Here is a 20,768-nt window from a genome sequence, read left to right as displayed (position 1 = left end):
CAGGGCTCAGTTTTAGCCCCAATGCTTTTCAATATTTATACCAATGATCAGCCTACTTTCAACAACATTCGAAGGTTCATCTATGCAGATGACCTCTGTCTAGCAACCCAGGCAAGAAGTTTCAAGACCATCGAGAAACGCCTCACAGATGCACTTCAGGTACTATCTGGATACTACAAGTCATGGTTCCTGAACGCCAACCCAGGCAAGACCCAGGTCTGCGCCTTCCACCTGAACAACCACGCTGCATCCAGGAAACTCAAGATCACATGGGAAGGGAAAGAACTAGAGAACACACCTTACCCAGTATACCTAGGCGTGACCCTCGACAGGACCCTGTCCTTCAAAGAGCACATCGCTAAGCTCAGGAGGAAGGTATCCACCCGGAACAGCCTCCTCGGTAACCTTGCCAACTCGACCTGGGGTGCCGACCCTAGCACCCTGAAGCAGACTGCGCTGGCGTTGTGCTCCTCGACAGCCGAGTACTGTGCTGCAGAGCCTGCCGTACCATCACTGGTACCCTGAAAGCAACTCCCCTACCGGCTCTGTACAAGCTTTCCGGCATCTGTCCCCCAAGCAAGCCCAGACAAGAGTGGAGCGGGACAAGCAACTGCGCGATCCCAGGCACCCCTTACACGGGCATCAGGAGGTTCCCTGAAGGCTGAGATCACGCCGCAGTTTCATGACGGTCCCAGGCCTGGGGGAAGTACCACCAGACACCTTCAGGTCTGAGAGGTGGAAAGAGAGTGACACAAATAACAACGAGGCACTGCCACCCCCCAGTGAGGCACTCCCCCCTGGAGCAGACCTACCGGGGAGGGAGTGGGCAACTCTAAACAGGGCGAGAGCAAAGGTGGGAAAAACTGGTGACAACATGCTGAAATGGGGCAAAGCCACAAGCTCAGCTTGCCCGTGTGGAGACGAACCACAAACAATGCAACATCTGATGCAACATTGTGAGTTCGGCCCCAGCTGTTCAGACAGTGATCTGAGGGAGGCCAACGACGTGGCCCGCTGTTGGATTGGGACTTGGAGCGGCAAGATATGATGATGATGACCGGCTACTCCACAATAGTATAGTGCAGAATTACTACATACCACCGGCTACTCCACAATAGTATAGTGCAGAATTACTACATACCACCGGCTACTCCACAATAGATATAGTGCAGAATTACTACATGCCACAGGCTACTCCACAATACTATAGTGCAGAATTACTACATACCACCGGCTACTCCACAACAGTATAGAGCAGAATTACTACATACCACCGGCTACTCCACAATAGTATAGTGCAGAATTACTACATAACACCGGCTACTCCATAATAGTATAGTGCTACTACATACCACCGGCTACTCCACAATAGTATAGTGCAGAATTACTACATACCACCGGCTACTCCACAATAGTATAGTGCAGAATTACTACATACCACCGGCTACTCCACAATAGTATAGTGCAGAACTACTACATACCACCGGCTACTCCACAATACTATAGTGCAGAATTACTACATACCACCGGCTACTCCACAATAGATATAGTGCAGGATTACTACATACCACCGGCTACTCCACAATAGTATAGTGCAGAATTACTACATACCACCGGCTACTCCACAATAGTATAGTGCAGAATTACTACATACCACCGGCTACTCCACAATAGTATAGTGCAGAATTACTACATACCACCGGCTACTCCACAATAGTATAGTGCAGAATTACTACATACCACCGGCTACTCCACAATAGTATAGTGCAGAACTACTACATACCACCGGCTACTCCACAATACTATAGTGCAGAATTACTACATACCACCGGCTACTCCACAATAGATATAGTGCAGGATTACTACATACCACCGGCTACTCCACAATAGTATAGCGCAGAATTACTACATACCACCGGCTACTCCACAGTAGATATAGTGCAGAATTACTACATACCACCGGCTACTCCACAATAGTATAGCGCAGAATTACTACATACCACCGGCTACTCCACAATAGTATAGTGCAGGATTACTACATACCACCGGCTACTCCACAATAGTATAGTGCAGACCTACTACATACCACCGGCTACTCCACAATAGTATAGTGCAGAACTGCTACATACCACCGGCTACTCCACAATAGTGTAGTGCAGAATTACTACATGCCACCGGCTACTCCACAATAGTATAGTGCAGAACTGCTACATACCACCGGCTACTCCACAATAGTATAGTGCAGAACTGCTACATACCACCGGCTACTCCACAATAGTATAGTGCAGAATTACTACATACCACCGGCTACTCCAAAAGCAAAGTAGGGCGCGATCAACTCTGGGATGTTCCTGGACAAGGGCATCTGCAAAGCAAGACATTGCTAGTGATGATGAATCTTATATATTTATTGAACTAAATATTCTTGATGTATATATGTAATGCATAATTTTTTCTGCGATGAAAATGTTGACATAGCAGATATGTACCCCCGTACGGTCTGATAAGGGCCTATGGGTAATACTAGCGATACATATATGACTTACTTAAAGTTATTTTTCGCAGTTGTTAGTGGTGACCTCTCTCTCTCTCTCTTTCTTTCTCTCTCTATCTTTCTCTCTCTTTTCCTCTCTCTCTTTCTTTCTCTCCCTCACTCCCTCTCTCTTTCTCTTCTCACTTTCTCTCCCTTTCTCTATTTCTTTACCTTTCTCTCTCTTTGTCTCTCTTTGTCTTTCTCTCTCTCTCTCTCTCTCTCCCTCTCTCTCTCTCTCTCTCTTTCAGTCCCGAAGCAGGTAATAGGCAAATTGCTTAAAAAGTAACTTTTACTTGCAATTGTCATAGAGACTCCCAGTCCTAAGCTTCCAACAAGAATCAGACGCCAACTGAGGATAAACGTATACTTATCATATTCAGTAACACTTTATATAACACCTGATAATAGGGCCTTCACACTAAAACCGAATCAGCAGGAATCAAGCAGAACTAGCCGAAATGAAGTATTTGCAAAATTCGTCTCCAAGTGGGAATTCCAAATGGACCTTAATATCCCCTTCACACGAGAAGGAATGTGCCAAAATACCGTCGGAATGGAAATTCTTTTCTATTCCTGGGAATTCGTAGTGTATTCTAGAAATTCTCACTAGATTCCAGATATTCTTTTGGCCACATTCGGGCAGGATTCGAAGTGGCTTGCCGTTTCGGTTCTCCATCAAATGAGATAGGAATGTTTTGAATAATGTTGGAATGCCGCAGAATGCGGTCATACTGCAGTTGAAATAGTTTGAATACACGTAGAATCCACTTTATATGCCATTCGATAATTCTCCACTTCGAATGCACCTCGACAGTTTTTAACATGTCAAAATCTTTCGGGCCAGCCAAAATAACGGACACAAATAGCTGGAATGCAGTGAGAATTTCTGGAACACACTACGTATTGCCAGAAATTGGCAGGAGTAAAAAAGACTTTTCATTCTGACGGCATTCCGGCTTCTTGCTATCGTGTGAAGGAGACTTTTAGTAGTTAAAATGTCAAAAGCAATTGCAATTTTAAACGACATGGGTCCAGTTTCTTCAATTTCAACTACTTGAAGGTAAGTCCTACATTGTATATATATATAAACATCCGATATAGTTTGCATTTCGACGCCACTCTTAACCCTATTCAGACCGGGGGGGGGGGGGGGCTTTTGAGGCTCCACCAAATTTGGTGAGTTTTCCTAAATTATTGTTGGCAACAATTTTACGAAGTTTTAAAAATTTTCCAATTTTTCGTGTTGCCATGGCAACTGTTTGTTGACAGGCAGTTTTGCCAAAAAATCACTATTTTTGGTTCTAACAATGTATTTTTCACATTCATTTGCTATATTACTGCTATTTTGTTACATAAATAAAATCTTATATTATTTAGCATATCTTTCATAATCATATATGCATAAATTATGATAATTTGATGACGTCATCAGACCGAAATCCAAGATGGCGGACCGTATGGCCAGATCAAGAATAACAAGCTAATTATCCCTTAAAATTTGTAACTACCTGGTATTTTTTCATCAAAAACCATCTAAATGAATGAATTTAGTCTATTTCCATTGCCCTTTGTGATTATTTGTTGCAAAAAAAGGACTTCAAAAATTCATGGTAGTGGATATTATATGGCTGAGCCTAACTCGTATCTTAGATGTGCATGACGTCATTTATGACGTGATTATGACGTCATCGGTGTTGCTATTGGCAATACAAGTCGTAAGAAACATTATTATTCTGTTATCTGCACTTGTTGTTACATTTTTGTAGTATAACGAAGTTTTCTGAGAATACCTTTTTTTCATGGGTCCGGTCAACATAATCAAATTGATGACGTCATAATTACGTCATCTTACGTCGACGTAACGTCAAACGTCAAATACTTATTAGATATAATGTCGATATCATTTCCTAAAAATTTGGTGGCCCTACGGCACGTTGTTTAAGAGTTAGAGGACTTAGAAGTGGAGGGCCTCAAAAGCCCCCCCCCCCCCCCCGTCCAGGGATGACCAAAAAAGCCCGGTCTGAATAGGGTTAAGTGTGATGTAGACAATTCTTGCAAATTGTATTTTGAAATGAGAATGGCCCTCATTCACTGAAACTGTGCATGAATAAAGTGATATTTATATATGTAAAGGCATCCCGACACCAAATTTCAGGTCATTTGGTTTGATAAGCAATGTACATTTTTTTTTCTAAAAATGTCTATAAAATCCTAAAATTAACCATTTTTAGCTGATGTATGCAATAAAAACGTGAATGAAGTCCTGTGACCATATGTCCTATGACCATAGGCACCTTCACACCGAATTCCATGTCACTTGGATCAAAATCCTGGGCACAGGAGCGCAAAATATACAGTTTCGGTATAGAAATGACCCAAAAGTGTCATAAAATCTATTCTGGGCAGAACCCGACATATGCCTCCATATTTATTTATGTCAAGAACACATCAAACTTCATGTGTAACTAATTTGGTGTTTTTAGACAAATCTGCACAATTTTTCAGCTATGCCGCTGGACTATGACCTACAACGCTAGTTCACTTTTAGTCGCGTAGGATGGTATATCCGTTGTTTATAAGAGCAAGTTATTTAGGGATATCAATTATACGGATGGTGGTTTCAAATTGCAGTACCTTCAGTACATTTTTGAATGATGCAATTTGAAACCATCGTCCTCCGACTTGACATCGTTAGATACCCTGTTTTTTTTTAAAACAAGGGATATAGGATACTCAACGGATAAAGGTGAACAAGCGTTACACAAAGATGAGAGACTTACCGCCCTGCTTTTCCCACCAGCACGGGTGATAGAATAGAACCAATGATGTAGCCCACCGATTGAGGTAATATCGCCACTCCTGTATGGAAAATAATTGATAAACGTGAATGTAAGTTCAAACTATCATCTGTGACAATAGTCAACATTATGTTACAATTTTAAACTTAACATCCGTACACATGATAAAGCGCTTACCAGCAACAAGCTTTCGATCAGTCCTCTGATCCTTATCAAATTGAAATGACCCAAATTCAGGAGAGGGGCTGCTAAATCGAATTGCCCATTCCCTACATGGTTAAGCCATGCCAAACAATCTTTACCCCCACTGCAAAGCTGGATTTGTTAGGTTTGTTTTGGTTCAAGAAGCGCAAGTTTAACTTAGGCATTTTAACGAGCTACAGCCAGATGATTGTCATGATGTCAGAAATTCACCCCCTCTCCTAATGGATCAGTCCATGTCCCAGTCATGAGAATGAAGGTCACTCACAGGTCAAAGCATGCCAAAGGTCACAATTTTTGGCAAGATTTAAAAAAAATATTTAATGCTTCAGTCACTCTTGCAGAAACATAGACCTTTGTGATCGAAATTTGCCCAGGGAAAAAAATGTATATCTAAAAGAAGCAGGCTAAAGTAGGCACCGGGCACTTTCTGCGCAGCTCCAGAAAAGAACTCCCTCCCCTTACAAGCCTATGTCACACATCCAGACCGGAAGTGTGACGTGAGAATGATTATTTATGTCATGTCATTTATGTAAAACCGCTATGGTCAAAAGAAGTTAGGCTAGCTGTCGTACTATCTATGATTATTATCATACTCTATCTATGATACAGTGGTGATCAGTGACAAGAAATTGTTAAGCTGAGGGCACAGCCCGCCGTACGAGAAAATACTGTCTACGTACCAAAACGTGTGCAATCTTTTGGGATCCGTAAGTGATAAGTACCGCGTCCGTATGTACAAACTCGTAGGGAATCTGGCGGATTTTGGAGCACGCAGACACGCCGTAGAACTTTACGTGCAGGCAAAACTTTGTGTGCCATCGGGCTGCGGATTCGCCCCCCGTGCGTGCCAGTACGGGCGACGCGTCTGCCCTATATAGTCTGAACGTTTTCAAAAATACGTGGCGGCCTCCCCGAAAACGTGCGGACAAATTGCACGCATGGCGGGTTGTGCCCTTAGATTTACCTTGCTGCCACGCTGAAGCGTTCATAGAGATCATCAGCCAGACGGGTACCATCCCCCCTACCATCATAGCCGTTGCGATTCCAACGAAAATGAACGCTGTAACATTGACACATGGTTGCATTACATTTCTACGTAACGCTAGTACACCTTAATCCGTTGGGTAACCTACTAGTAGATTCGTTGTTTTTTTATAAAACTGGGTATTTAGAGATTTCAGGTCAACGACATCATCATCGGTCGACGTGATCAAATGTAGGTCAACGACGCGGGTTTCAACCATCGACTTAACGATCCCCAAATAACCTATTTTATATACAACGGATATAGGTTACCCGCGGACAAAGGTGAACTAGCGTTACGTAACTGTTTTCCAATAATAAGCAAATATTTTTAATCTCCGCATGAACCAATTAGACACAAAATATGAGCACCCTAGTAAAGTAAGGATGTCTAAAATATGATGCTCCTTAGTAATGGCAGAATGGTTCAATTAACACACACTACGTATGATTGGGGCGAATGTATACGCGTATGATAAGTGAATTAATACTATCAATGTAAGCTGAACATACTAAAAAATCTAACACTTTCATGTAATCTTTAAATTGCCATAACTTGTTTGTATTCTTACCTGCAGCTAGTAGAACATATGGGTCCTTTAATAAGTTTAAGCTCGAATATTCTTCCGCGTTTTCCTGCAAATACCAAACAACGATGGAATCTAATAAGATTAATAGCAAACAACCAAAATATAATAATTTTTATTAATATTTGTTTGATCGCACACACACACACACACACACACACACTCACACCCCACCCCACCCCACACAAACACACTCACACACACACACACACACACACACACACACATACACACTCACACCCCACCCCCTCCACCCCCCCACACACACACTCACACACACCACCCACCCACAAACACATGCACTGGCACAAAGACGCCCAATAACAACAGCAATATAACAACACAACACACGCACACGCACACGCACACACACACACACACAAACGCGCGCGCGCGCACACACTCACACACACACACACACACAAACACACACACAAACACACGCACTGACACAAACACGTCCAATAACAACACACACACACACACACACACAACACAACACACGCACACACACGCACACACACACACACACAAATACACACACACAACACACACACACACTTGCCTTCGATTTCTCTTCTGCTGGCCTTTGTTGTAGTAAACGAAGCACTGCAAAATATCAACAGGGCAAACATTTAACCAACATTTCTTCATTCTTATTAAAAATTGTAAGTCAGAAAAATACAATCTCTGCCTTTACATCCAAACCTTTCAGTCCAAGGATATTATGTGAACTTTACAAATACTCAAATATGTTTGGAATTTTTAATGCATTGAATATGTGAATCCTAATTTCATTTATCCATTTACAATTGAAATCTATGTATAAATAATTGACAGTATAAAGGTCACAGCAAGTAAATTTTATGGATGGCAGCCTATACAGACTGCAAAAATAATGAGATAGAGCAAAAAAAACAAGATGGGTGAAAAAAACAAGATGGCTAAATTTTAGATAGACAGCATTAACGTCGTAACAAGACTTGAAATGACAAAACGTGGCAACACGACTAACAAGGCATTAATTCCTGAATTTAAAAAGAGAACTAGACAGTAGTAAAGGTGATGCAGGTGTGGTACACTGGTATCACTTGCCAAGTTGGAAACATCGCTTCCATATTGGTTGCAATTTTACAACTATCCAACAAATTTCGCTTCCTCAACCATAGTCATGGCTAATTCCCTAGAGTCACTTCTACAAGTATAAATATCAGGCTATAACACAACATCGAACAGTCTTCTTCGTTTCACAACCTCTTTTTATTCTTCTGCAGACGTTTCGGTGACTGTCTGTCACCTTCATCAGTGCAAAATGAGATATACTAACGTTACTCGGTGCGATATGACCTATACAGTGCAAATCGAACTAAACCTATTGTGACGTAATTACTTGACAGTTACTTTTAGTCTACCACAAAGACAAATTAGAAGACGCTGTAAAAACAGATTGTGTGTATGAAATTCCATGTAAAGTTGTAGCAAAGTATATATTGGAGAGACGGGAAGAACATTTGGCACTAGATTAGCAGAACACAGAAAGAAAGCAACAAATGTTGAAGGAAGAAAGTACACCAGGGCGCAGAAGAAAGAAGCAGAGAAAGAAGAAAACAAGTCAGCGGTGACAGACCACATTGCAAGAAATAACATTGCATTGTGTAATAGATGCCCATGTTTCCATATATGGGTCGACCTCGTGAGACCTCGACAGACTCAAGTTGCGAGAGATTAAAACCCGGAAGTGACCGCTGCGTATTACGGACACCAATGGCAAGCAAGGATTTTGGTCAAGCCCCCATTACCGTGGAAACCAGTACATTAGCATGTCTCCACCACCCAGATTCGTCAGGCGTTCAGGCCGTTTTCTGGATATCCAGGAATCGTCCTCCTGTTCAGGCCGTTTTCTGGATATCCAGGATTCGTCCTGAGTCTGTTCAAGCCGTTTTCTGGATATCCAGGATTCGTTCTGAGCCTGTTCAAGCCGTTTTCTGGATATCCAGGAAGCGTCCTCCTGTTCAAGCCGTTTCCTGGATATCCAGGATTCGTCCTGAGCCTGTTCAAGCCGTTTTCTGGATATCCAGGAAGCGTCCTCCTGTTCAAGCCGTTTCCTGGATATCCAGGATGTGGACCAGGCCTTGTGTGACAAAGGGACGTCATCTGGATGCTATTAACACGTTACCGTGAATGTGTCGCTATACGGAAAACAACAGTAATTTTATCCCATCTTGACTGCCATTTGTTAATTCATTACGCAAAAAGCATTTTGGGCCTGATACGTAAGTAACATGTAAACATCAAAGTATCATTATCAACATTCGTTTAAGTTCTGTAACACCAGGATCAACAGAATAAACTACACGATCTTCTTGCGGGGAGATACAAAGATGGCGGCTTTCTGACGAAAACAACATGCCCCCGCCCTCCGCATAGTCTCCTTCCTCGAAAACAGGAAGCTCCACCCCCACGTACACGTTCTGGATAAACACCGTCGTCTATCCAGGAAACGTCCTGTTTGCGACGATTTCTGGATATCCAGGAATCGTCCTTCTGCTCAGGACGATTCCTGGATATCCAGGATTCGGCGTATTACGAAAGTTAGATACTGACGAAAGTTGGATACAACAGGCGGGCTAGTTGCCTCTCCCATTGTCTGTGCCGGGCTGTGGTTCTCTGTGTGAAGGACCCATGGGAGCAGAGGCATGTTTGTGTTTAATAGGAAAACAACGTCTTGTGCCAGTTGTGGGGATTTCAAGAAACTTGAAGGAATCTTGGAGCGCAGACTTTCCTGGAACTATTATTTTGCCTGGTGGTGAGATTTTATGTGGCCAGCAACGAAAGCTTGGCATAAAGTACATTTTTAAAAATCTATATAGGCAGAGAACTGCAGAAAAACAGTTGGTTCACAAAAATGCGCCATGTTGTTGTGACAGTTGAAGCCTGTCAACCTCCTTGGTCAAACTTCTCAGAACCATGATATGTCCCTCCTATAATTATTGGCACATCAAAAGTTATGCCACAGGCACATCCACCTAAATGAATGCTATTCTATGTATTGAAGGGTAATTTTCACATTAGTTCTTCGGTGTAGCGGTTGTTAAAAAAAGACATCATTTTATAATAGTAGAACTCTGTTCCCACCATCAGTACAATTGGCACAGATCAGAGAGATCAACTACAGATAAGAGGTGTGATGCTGTCAATCACCACATAGCAACCCACCCCAGTCCATAGAAACCAAAAGCCAGGCTCTGGTGGGCTCCCGGCAAATACATACATTATCCATATATGGAAAACCCAGTTCCCTTGACTAAGGGCTATTCTCTATCAAGCTGATAGTGGGCAGGCGGATGTTTGGCGGGCTGCTATAAGCGAGATTTAATCAGGCTATGTAATAGATTGGGAGGGGGCTAAGGTTATTGACAGAGAGGACAACAAATACACACGTTGGGTAAAGGAAGCCATCTGGATCAGAAAGTCTACAGCAGTAATGAATAGAGACGAAGGGGGGTATAAATAGCCATGTTTGGGACCGCATCCTTGCCACTACGTCACAAAGTGGCAAGGATGATTAACGTATCACGTTCGAGAACATTCCATGTCAAGTAATTACGTCACAATAGGTTTAGTTCGATTTGCACTGTATAGGTCATATCGCACCGAGTAACGTTAGTATATCTCATTTTGCACTGATGAAGGTGACAGACAGTCACCGAAACGTCTGCAGAAGAATAAAAAGAGGTTGTGAAACGAAGAAGACTGTTCGATTGATCTACCAACCTGATGAAACTATTTACGGATATAACACAACATGTTTGCCCATCTGACCATTCCCGTAGTTCCCATTTCTGAAACCAGGCGATAATTAATGAGCGCTGATGTCATCCATAAAATTTACTTGCTGTGGGCTGAAGGCGGAACAACAAGATGGCTTACCTCCATCAACAACGGTCACCCCAGCTATCAACAGGAAAGGGCTCTTGTATCCTAGAGACTCGTACATCGCTCCACCAATGGCAGGACCAACTGTTGGTAAATAAGAAGTTTATTACTTAAAAAAAGGTTGGTAACTAAGACGTTTTTTAAGTATACGCGGCTTAAATATGTGGCTACAGGCCCTTTTGAGCTGATCCATACAGGTACGTTACTTCACTATGCATGTGTCCAGTGCTTTAAAACAAATCCCTTTTAACGATTTCCAAATACAAATCTATGGAAGTTTATCACAAGGCAGTCGGACTGAGAGATTCACATCACTTAACACTATTCGTAGGGTCAGGTAGTGTAAAGACTGGATTGCTACAAACTTTAATCTGTACTGTAACTAATAATCTGTACAACTGGGATCAAAGTTTGCAATGTTTTTGTAGTAGGTTCAAGATGACTTCAGCTCTTTCTCCAATATATTTATAGATTGGTCCAAAATGTTGTTACGTACATAACATTATAATTACGTTTTAAGAATTTACATGTATAAAATGTGTGTTTGTGTGTGTTTTTTGTGGTTGTGTGTGCTGTTTGTGTGTGTACGTCTGTGTGTGTGTGTACCTCTGTGCGTGTATCTGTGTGTGTGTATCTGTGTGTGTATCTCTGTGCGTGTACCTGTGTGTGTATCTCTGTGTGTGTGTATCTGTGTGTGTGCATCTCTCTGTGACTGTGCGTGTATCTGTGTGTGTGTGTGCGTGTATCTTTCTCTGTGTGTTTATCTGTGTGTTTGTGTGTGTGTGTTTGTGTGTGTGTCTGTGTGTGTGCATCTCTCTGTGACTGTGCGTGTATCTGTGTGTGTGTGTGCGTGTATCTTTCTCTGTGTGTTTATCTGTGTGTTTGTGTGTGTGTGTTTGTGTGTGTGTCTGTGTGTGTGTGTCTGGGTCTGTGTGTCTGTGTGTCTGTCTGTAATATATCACGGAGAGTAACATGAGGTAGAAATCTACCACAGGTGTAGATATTTATCCACTGTACAACGTTTACGGGATTTAATGCTAAATGGCATTTGATAGCATTTAAACGTCAATAGTGTTCCTTTTAATACACTTTGATACGAAATATCAAATCATCAACAAAGCTGAGGACCCAGATGCTTACCCAGCAAACCGATGGTCATTCCAGATTGAGAAAATCCTATTGCCTTTGCTCTGTCCGTGTCCTTGAAGGTCATTGCCAGCATCATGAAGGCTACATGGAGATGCAAGAGAGAAAACAAATTTCACTTCATAGCGTGAAAGTCCATATGTGTTGGTAAATGACATTATGGATGACTAACCAACACTTATAATATCCTTGATTCAGAGCGGGAATTCTTTGCAAGAAAAGTGAAGAAGGCTGTGTACATGCATCCGCGCCCCCGGTCAATCGCTAAACAGAGACGGGGGCGACACAGGTTATCTGGCATTTACGACCCTGTGCTGTAGTCACGTGTCTCCGAGGTCATGTTCCGGAAGCTACAGTAGAGGAGTCCATTCCGTGAACAAGGTTGACGCAGTCGGTTGAAAATTTGGGGTATGTCCCAATCAATTTCAGTGTTGGTTAGTTAAAGTTTGGTTTATCAATAATTTCCCTTCAGTTAATGTCTAGTCTGGGTACCATCCGGATAGCAGTTTGCTTCGACGTTTATTATACACTGCATACAGTCGCTTGTCGCACCGGCGTTCGAGCCATTCGATGAAAGCCCGTGTGATAACTGTAGAACCTGGTGATATCCCAAGGTATCACCCGGTCCGGTACTACCGTATCGAATGACATAAAGAATAACACATATCAGGAAAACACGTGTAGCAGCTGATAAAAAGACTCTTTTAACACGACCATTGCGTTATTCTCACCAACGTTTCGGTGACCTTCGGTGACCGTCTGTCACCTTCTTGTGAGCAGCGACACCTGTCCTGCAGTACAATGTAACCCAGTCAGAATTGCTATGAAGAGGGTGACAGATGGTCACCGAAACGTTGGTGAGAATAAAAATTAAACAATGGTTGTGTAAAAAGAGCCTCTTTATTCAGTGACGTACCAACCTGGTTAACAACATCAGAAACACCGTTGCCTCTTGCAGTAGTCTCATATAGTCAGTTATTATCTTCTCTCAATTTATATTACTGTTAATGTTTGATTATCCTTTTGTATCATTTTTACATACTATGTGTTATTCTTCTTTGTTAATTATTGACTACCCTGCATTTTTTTTACTATACAGAAGAAGGCCAAGGGCATAGTACAACGGGCATAGTCGTTTCCGGTTTTCCACTCCTCCTGCACGTATTTTTATGCGTTCTTTTCTGTATTGTTCATGAACTTTGTTGTGCTGATAAATAAATAAATGAATAAACACCTACCTGCAATCACAGAAAAAGAACCCCCAATACCTTGAACCGCACGTGCTGCGAACAGCTTAGCGAAGGACGTGCTGAAGGTGAATGCTGTTGAGAAATATTTCAGAAACTGTCACATATTCATTTATTTTGCTATATAAAAACAGGAGACTTCTTTTTACACAACCAGCAGGTACTTACATTGCTTACGTTTCGATGTCTCTCAGGCACCTTCGTCAGAGCTTCTAACTGGAGTTCTGATTTAGGTGGCGCTTTTGCAGTGGGAAAACAATCCCAAACGTGGCTAAGCTTGTATCCCGGGAGGGGGCGAAGGTCATAGACAGGGAAGACAACGGGCGGGCACAGTGGATTAAGGAGGCGATCTGGATAAGAAAGTCAATCACAGTGATGAACCGGGACGAGGGAGGATACAAGCTTAGCCACGTTTGGGATTGTTTTCTCACCGCAAAAGCGCCACCTACATTTCGGCTACATATAGCGGTGAGAAGCAGTCAGAAGCTCTGACGAAGGTGTCTCAGAGACGTAAGCAATGTGAATACCTGCTGGTTGTGTGAAAAGAATTCTCCTATATCGTATACTCTACCAACCCGTTAATAAGTGCCTTTTACAAGGACACAAGATCGGTGACACGCCAGGATTTGATCTCGAGACCTCTCGGTCCCGAGTCCAACACGCTGCCGCTGCGCCACGCGATCTGACGTGGTGAAGTTTAATGATAAAGTTTATGTCATAAAATGTACAACTATCAAAACACAAACAAACATACCAATCGTTGAGAAGAAGACGAGAACCATGCCTATGTATAGGATCAATGTGTAACCAAACCTGAAAGAAAGACAAACAAACTATATTTAGAAACGGAGTTAACGCTAGTTCACTTTTATCCGTGTGGGATCGTATATCCGTTGTTCTTTTTTTTTGAAAGCAGGTTATTTAGGGATATCAAGTATACGGATGGCGGTTTCAGATTGTGATATCTTCAGTACATTTTCGAATGATGCAATTTAAAAACCATCGTCCGCCGACCTGACATTATTAGATGTTTTTAAAACATCGGATATGGGTTACCCAACGAATAAAGGTGAACCAGCGTTACATAGTTCTGAGAACTTCTGTTGGCAATACCATACAAATTTAGAGTTGCTTTCCGGAATTGTCTCTGTAACTGTGCATATGAATGACCTACTAGATCTAGGTCTGATATTATAAATTGCATATTACATATCAAAAAAATTGATCTGTGCAGTGTTACCTATCAGCCAACTGGCAAACAATAAACAATAATTAAAGTTCCACGAACACATACCTTATGCCAAATATTCATACCTTTATTAAGACTTTAAGGTTTCATTCATTTCTAAAGAGTACCTATTCCAAACGCAAAGACTGTATGAAATTGTGTTTGCAGTGGTTAGAAGTTCCATTAAATCCATCCCAACTAACCTCGGGTAGTGTTCTGCGCAAACACACACACATACACACGTACGCTGCAGTTCCATAGGAAAACGGGATATTCCTTTCCACAACAGGTACTTCCATCCCAAGTTCACACATTCTCAAGTTTTGCTCTTGGCAGAATTCAGACCCACACCATAGCTTCTTAACCATGGCAACTGAAAACTAGCCTGAGTACCATCCTCCGTAGTGACCGTTGGCTCAGTACTTAGCTAGCGAAAGTAGGAGGATGGTACTCATGCTAGTTGAAAACATAACCATCTTGGCAAAGGTGAAAAAGGGAAGAAAAAATTACCTCTAGCTTTGAACCTCTGCTGCAGTACCGCAACTCGCCGTTAGGAGTCCCATTATCGAACTTGACCTTTATTTTCCCAACCCCTATCTATCCGCCAAATATCATGCAAAACCGGTACCATTCGCAGCGTCTCGAGTGATACTGTTCGCAAACAGACAAACGCACACACGAACTCGGCCCGCTACCGTCCTGACGAAAAATGCTACGCCAACCATTTCCGAACTCGACCTTCCTTTTCGTAACTATTACTCAAATACCAAATATCATTAAAATCCATACTCAGCTTCTCGAGTTATATGTAGTTGCCCTACATATAGGGATATAACATCTTGCCATAACCTAAAATATAACCTTTCCATCAAAATCTTATTCATTTATTTATTTATTTATAATATTCATCACACAGTGATTTGGAGGGCAAAACAGGTTGAAACAACCGTTACAAGTTGACCTCCCTCACATAAAAATAACACCAGCACATACAAAGCAATAACATATAAGCAACAACGTCAATGTATAAAAAATACAGGTCATATGCGGTCTTACCTATCAGCCAACCATGCAGAAACAGGGTTTGTTATGATGGACGCAGCCGGACTGGCAGCGTATAGAATCCCCAGTTTAACGCTCAGTTTCTCCAACTGTTTTACTCGCTGAGGGTTTGTGATGATAGCGCCGGTGAAGTTTGGGTGTTCTAATCTGTACAGGTAATCTGGCATGATGGGTCCTGGTGTCAGAGAAAATATACATAATATACATATTAAGAATAGAAAAGAACTTTATTGCGCGACAATTGTAACTGGTACAACGTATGGCAATCTGAATATACATGGGAGTTGAACTATGTACTATTGCTAATATCTAACAACTAATCTAATCTAAGGTAACAGTATAATCTTGTTAATTGTTATTGTTATTGTTATTGGGTCGGCCGACTACGTACTCTTTGCAGCCAGGGGCTGAATTGCGAGGAGCTTACAATAGGTGGGGCTATATCGCAAGGGTCTGGAGCGAGCTGCCATTCGGCGCCACTCAGGTGACCTCAATACGACTGTCGCAAGTGTCCAGAGCGAGCTGCCATTCGGCGCCACTCAGGTGACCTCAATACGACAGTAATTGCCCCAGGTGCGGCCAAGGTACTGTAGGTTTTGAACCGCTCACACCGCACCATCGCACATGTGGCGGGTTCTTTTACGTGCCCGGGGTATGGCTCTCCCCAGACACGGGACCTCCATTTAACGTCCTATCCGAGGGACGAATATCATAAAAGATAATACCATAAAAAATAATATCATAAAAGATAATACTTCGAATCATTATGTCAAAATAGCATTGACTCGTTTTTGCAAGGAGTTGTAAATGAATTGGCCTACGAAGGAAGATATATAAACAGGACATGATAATACCATATTGATAGAAGAAAGTTTATTTGCCAGTTCATGCCCGTAGGCTAATTGCAATTACATTGGAGAAACAATACAAATGTCTTATAATATGACATTTTGGTAAAATACTACCTCCCGATACAACGTTATACATAATATATGCGTTTGACAAAAATAACATACCTCGGCCAATGACTATTAATTGTGATTGACGTCATATCTTGGTAGTGCAAAATTACAAGGAAAGTGTGGTAATTGCAAGAATCAGGCTTGTGAATTTCCTCTCTTGTTATTTTTTTTGCTTTTTGGGCAGACGAGGACAATGTGGCACTGCACTCAAGTTAGTAACCACATACACAATACAGACAGAAGGTTATTCTTATTTTTATTCCTATCTTTTCATGAACTTAGTACATTGTTATTGTTAAGTGCCCTGTCCAAATTCCATAAATATTGTCTCTGTTTTTGCCTTTGTAATAGCCATAGGCTAGTTGGGCAGCCCTGGCCGTGCATTCTGTACAGCCAGACCAATAAATGAATAAATAAATAAGTAGTGCTTTTTTTACCTCCCCAGCCAAAGTTATGTACCCATTTTCACCTGTGTGAAGTGAGGAAGGTCGTGTTAAGTGCCTTTCCCAAGGGCACAACGACGGGGGCACGTCGGGTATCGAACTCGGGACCTCTAATTATAAATTTCAAGTTGAACGCTCTACCTCTGCTTCCAAAAAAGAAGTCAAACCCAACCCGTTTAGAAATAGCCAACACTAGTATTAGAGTAGAATATTTTTCATAACCATGTCCATTGTCACTTATATATCTCCTACGTTTATTCCATGTACTTGCAATTAGCCCTCGGGCAAGAGTTTGCAAATAAACTTCTTCTTCATCTACTACACATTGTTGTCTGTTCACGCACCTTCAGGATAATTATAAGGTTGCAGATAACAGTAATTAGTCAGGGCGACGGACCGGCACATTGAGAGAGTTGTCTACAAAGTCGGGCGGTATCCGCATGAATTGTAAAACCGGCTTTACAGAACAAGTTTCCAACTATATTCCAAATGGTACAAACTGTAACCCAGCAGCGTCAAGAAAGACAAAGGTAAATCTACGACTGGAAAGCTCATGAATAAGTCTATGGCCAAAGGCCCGGCACGAAAACTAGGCCGGTCGCAAGTTCAACGGCACATACCAGACAATTTACTTTTAGGCCACAGCAAGTACATTTTATGGATGACATCAGCGCGCGCATTAATTTTCGATTCATTTCAGAAAAAAAAAAGAATTGGTTTCCTGTTCGGGGATGGTCAGATAGACCAAAATAGGCAAGCATGTTGTGTTGTAGCCTAATAATCATACTAGAAGTGACACTAGCTATAGGGAGGTGGCCATGACTATAGTTGCAGAAGTGAAACTTGTTTGATAGTTGTTAAAGTGCAACCAATATGAAAGCCATGACTGTAGTTGCCAGCTTAGAAAGTGATACCAGTGTACCGCACTAGTATAAGTTTTTTACAACAAACATTATTATCCCACATATAAATAATAGCTGTAATGATTCATCCCTCTATGTCTATAATACGCTGCTGTATTGAGCTAGAACTGTTGAATGAGCCGTATGCTAGGGAGATCAATTATTTTATCCTCTTAGGCCACAGCAAGTAAATTTTAAGGATGAGATCCTCTGCAGACTGCAAAAATAACAAGATTGGTAAAAAAAAACAAGATGGATGAATGTTCAAAATAGACACCATAAGCGTCGTAAAAAGATTTGAAGTGACAAAACGTGGCATCACAACTAACAAGGTATTCATTCCAGTATCAAAGAAGTGAACTAGTACAGTAAAGGTGACATTACTATAGTAGACTGGTATCACTTGCCAAGCTGGCAACTACATTCATGGCTTCCATATTATCGGCATGTTCACAACTATCCAACAAGTTTCACTTCTGCAACTATAGTAATGGCTAAATCCCTAGTGTCACTTCTCTACGGGCATAATTATTAGGCTACAATACAACGTGTTTGCCTATTTTGGCCTATCAGACCATACCCGAATAGGAATTTTTTTTCTGAAATGAGGCGAAAGTTAATGAGCGTGCTGATGTCATCCATAAGATTTACTTGCTGTGGCCTTACTTACGAATGACAGTTGTCAGCATGGTGTCCACAAACATCGCCAGAAATGCCACGATGAGCACCAAGGCTCCGGACTTCCGAAAGTTACTAAGAGTGGGCAGTGCCTTGTGGATCATGTCTGCTTGTGTCACCGCGATCCTAGATCTGGTGATGAAAAATGAAGACACGAGTTATCACCAAACCATCTACCATGCACCATGAATACAAAAATATATCGGATATAGAAGAATTCTTTTTAGACAACCAGAGGTATTTACATTGCTTACGTTTCGATGTCTCTCAGACACCTTCGTCAGAGCTACCCGCGAGGGGGGATACAACCTCAGCCACGTTTGGGATTGTTTTCTCAACGCAAAAGCGCCACTTTCATCGGCTACATATAGCGGTGAGAAGCTGAACTCCAGTTAGAAGCTCTGACGAAGGTGTCTGAGAGACATCAAAACGTAAGCAATATAAGTACCCACTGGTCGTGTAAAAAGAATTCTCCTTTATCCTATATTCTACCAACCTGATGAAACTATTTTTGGAAAAAAATTAATTGGCTGACATTTAATGAATGAATGAATGAATAAATGAATGAATGAATAAAGTGCTTTATCGTACATTTTTGCCCAACCGAGCTAAGTAGAGGTCACAAAAACAGAGACAGAACATATATTATATTAATTAGTATTATAGGCCTAGTCTTATATAGAAGTTCGGCTTCTACTCGCTTCTTCATAATGGCAAAAAAATGTAGGATTGTATGCGTTTAGCTTGTCAAAATGCATGAGGAATGCAAATGTTGTCAGTGCTACTTATGTGTCTAAAGTGATGGAATTGACTTTCTATATAGCTGAATAGAGTATTTATATCATTAAAATGAATAGTACAGCCAGCAACGAAGTGCACTTCATTTTCTACTCTGTTAGAGGTACGAAACTGGCACACTCTTTGTTCTAGACATTCGATATCAGATATAGGGAACATGCCTTGAATCTTTCTGGAAAATAAGTTTCTTATCTTTCGTATATGTTTCTTAATGCAAAAGCGCATACAATAGACGTTATGCACTTGACAACTCGAGAATGTACAATAAACGCCTTTAGGTGTAAAATTAAATTTGCGAATCTAAAGTCCTCTACCCTGGGAGCCAGACAGGACTGGCTAGCTAGCGAGTTTTGTTCGGGGAGCCATAGCAGTCGGCCCGCCGACCTCACATTAGCGCTTCGGGGGAGTTTAAGCCCGATGGAGTTATCGCTACCCTTTTCTAAGGGCAGGTGGACCTTATCGGGCTTAAACTCCCCGGAGCGCTAGTAGAAGCTCGGCGGGCCTGGCTGTCTTGGGCCACCGAATAAACTGTCCTAGCTGCCCGATCCCGGCTGACTCCCAGGGTAAAAGACTTCCTAATCACTTCTGTAGTTAGATTTAGTCTAGCTTTGTACAACTGAGTAAGTCCAAATTAATGCCATCTATCACAATGCAGTAGTAGTAGTAGTAATATAGTACAAGGTTACAAAACCTCCATTTCACATATTGGGTATTTTGGCTTACATGTAGTTTTGCTCAGCACATTTACTTTGTTCAGCAAACTCACCATCAAAACAAAGGAAAAATACCTACTTATAAGATAAAAGGCGTTACGTATACCTACTTGTTGGGTAGCGACAAAATAGTTTATTTCAGTTTCCTGAGGGCTAATTGTCTGCAGTAATTGTAGTTGAAATGAAAGATGATAAACAGACAAATTGTGTAGAACAGTATGTCTACCCTAGTTTAAAAGATAACTCTAAATTATAATTTGTTGGGTTCGACTTCTTTTCCTGAGACAGTGGAAGACGAAGGATCTCCCCTCTTCTGTAAAGTGTGGGTTCTGTGATGTTAGGAGGAGGGTAGTTTCATTGTTGTCTGTAAACACAGGGGGAGCTTGGGAGGAATTTAGTTGACTCTTTAAAAAAGCTTTTTCCTTTCGTGATCGTAGAGGGGACTGATTGAAATAAAATGTGTTTCGTCTCCAACCATGTTTGACGTGCAGTATATATATATATAAGT

General features: G+C 41.6%; 2 protein-coding genes across 7 annotated transcripts in view; one reads left to right on the top strand and one right to left on the bottom strand.

The window, feature by feature from the left end:
* LOC118422726 (synaptic vesicular amine transporter-like) overlaps positions 1–18,903 on the bottom strand; it is a 29,081-nt gene extending 10,178 nt beyond the window's left edge. For 2 of the 6 annotated variants that reach the window (XM_035830447.1, XM_035830453.1), the window contains exons 1-12: positions 18,742–18,903; positions 15,759–15,939; positions 14,229–14,287; positions 13,466–13,549; positions 12,222–12,311; positions 11,076–11,165; positions 7,711–7,754; positions 7,131–7,194; positions 6,500–6,595; positions 5,314–5,392; positions 2,827–2,882; positions 2,302–2,365 (exon numbers count right to left, since the gene is read on the bottom strand). In XM_035830447.1, the coding sequence (XP_035686340.1) occupies positions 2,302–2,365; positions 2,827–2,882; positions 5,314–5,392; positions 6,500–6,595; positions 7,131–7,194; positions 7,711–7,754; positions 11,076–11,165; positions 12,222–12,311; positions 13,466–13,549; positions 14,229–14,287; positions 15,759–15,939; positions 18,742–18,853 (1,019 nt within the window). In that variant the 5' untranslated portion in view covers positions 18,854–18,903. The remainder of the gene's footprint in view (positions 1–2,301; positions 2,366–2,826; positions 2,883–5,313; positions 5,393–6,499; positions 6,596–7,130; positions 7,195–7,710; positions 7,755–11,075; positions 11,166–12,221; positions 12,312–13,465; positions 13,550–14,228; positions 14,288–15,758; positions 15,940–18,741) is intronic. The other 4 variants (XM_035830452.1, XM_035830448.1, XM_035830449.1 and 1 more) reach the window with 4 other exon arrangements.
* The window catches only part of LOC118422727, a 68,504-nt gene that overhangs the window by 20,069 nt on the left and 27,667 nt on the right, over positions 1–20,768 (top strand). The gene's annotated exons all lie outside the window — the stretch shown is intronic.

Source organism: Branchiostoma floridae, chromosome 9, assembly GCF_000003815.2.
Source record: "Branchiostoma floridae strain S238N-H82 chromosome 9, Bfl_VNyyK, whole genome shotgun sequence".
Taxonomy (NCBI): Eukaryota; Metazoa; Chordata; class Leptocardii; order Amphioxiformes; family Branchiostomatidae; genus Branchiostoma; species Branchiostoma floridae.
This window is presented reverse-complemented; position numbering and strand designations above follow the sequence as displayed.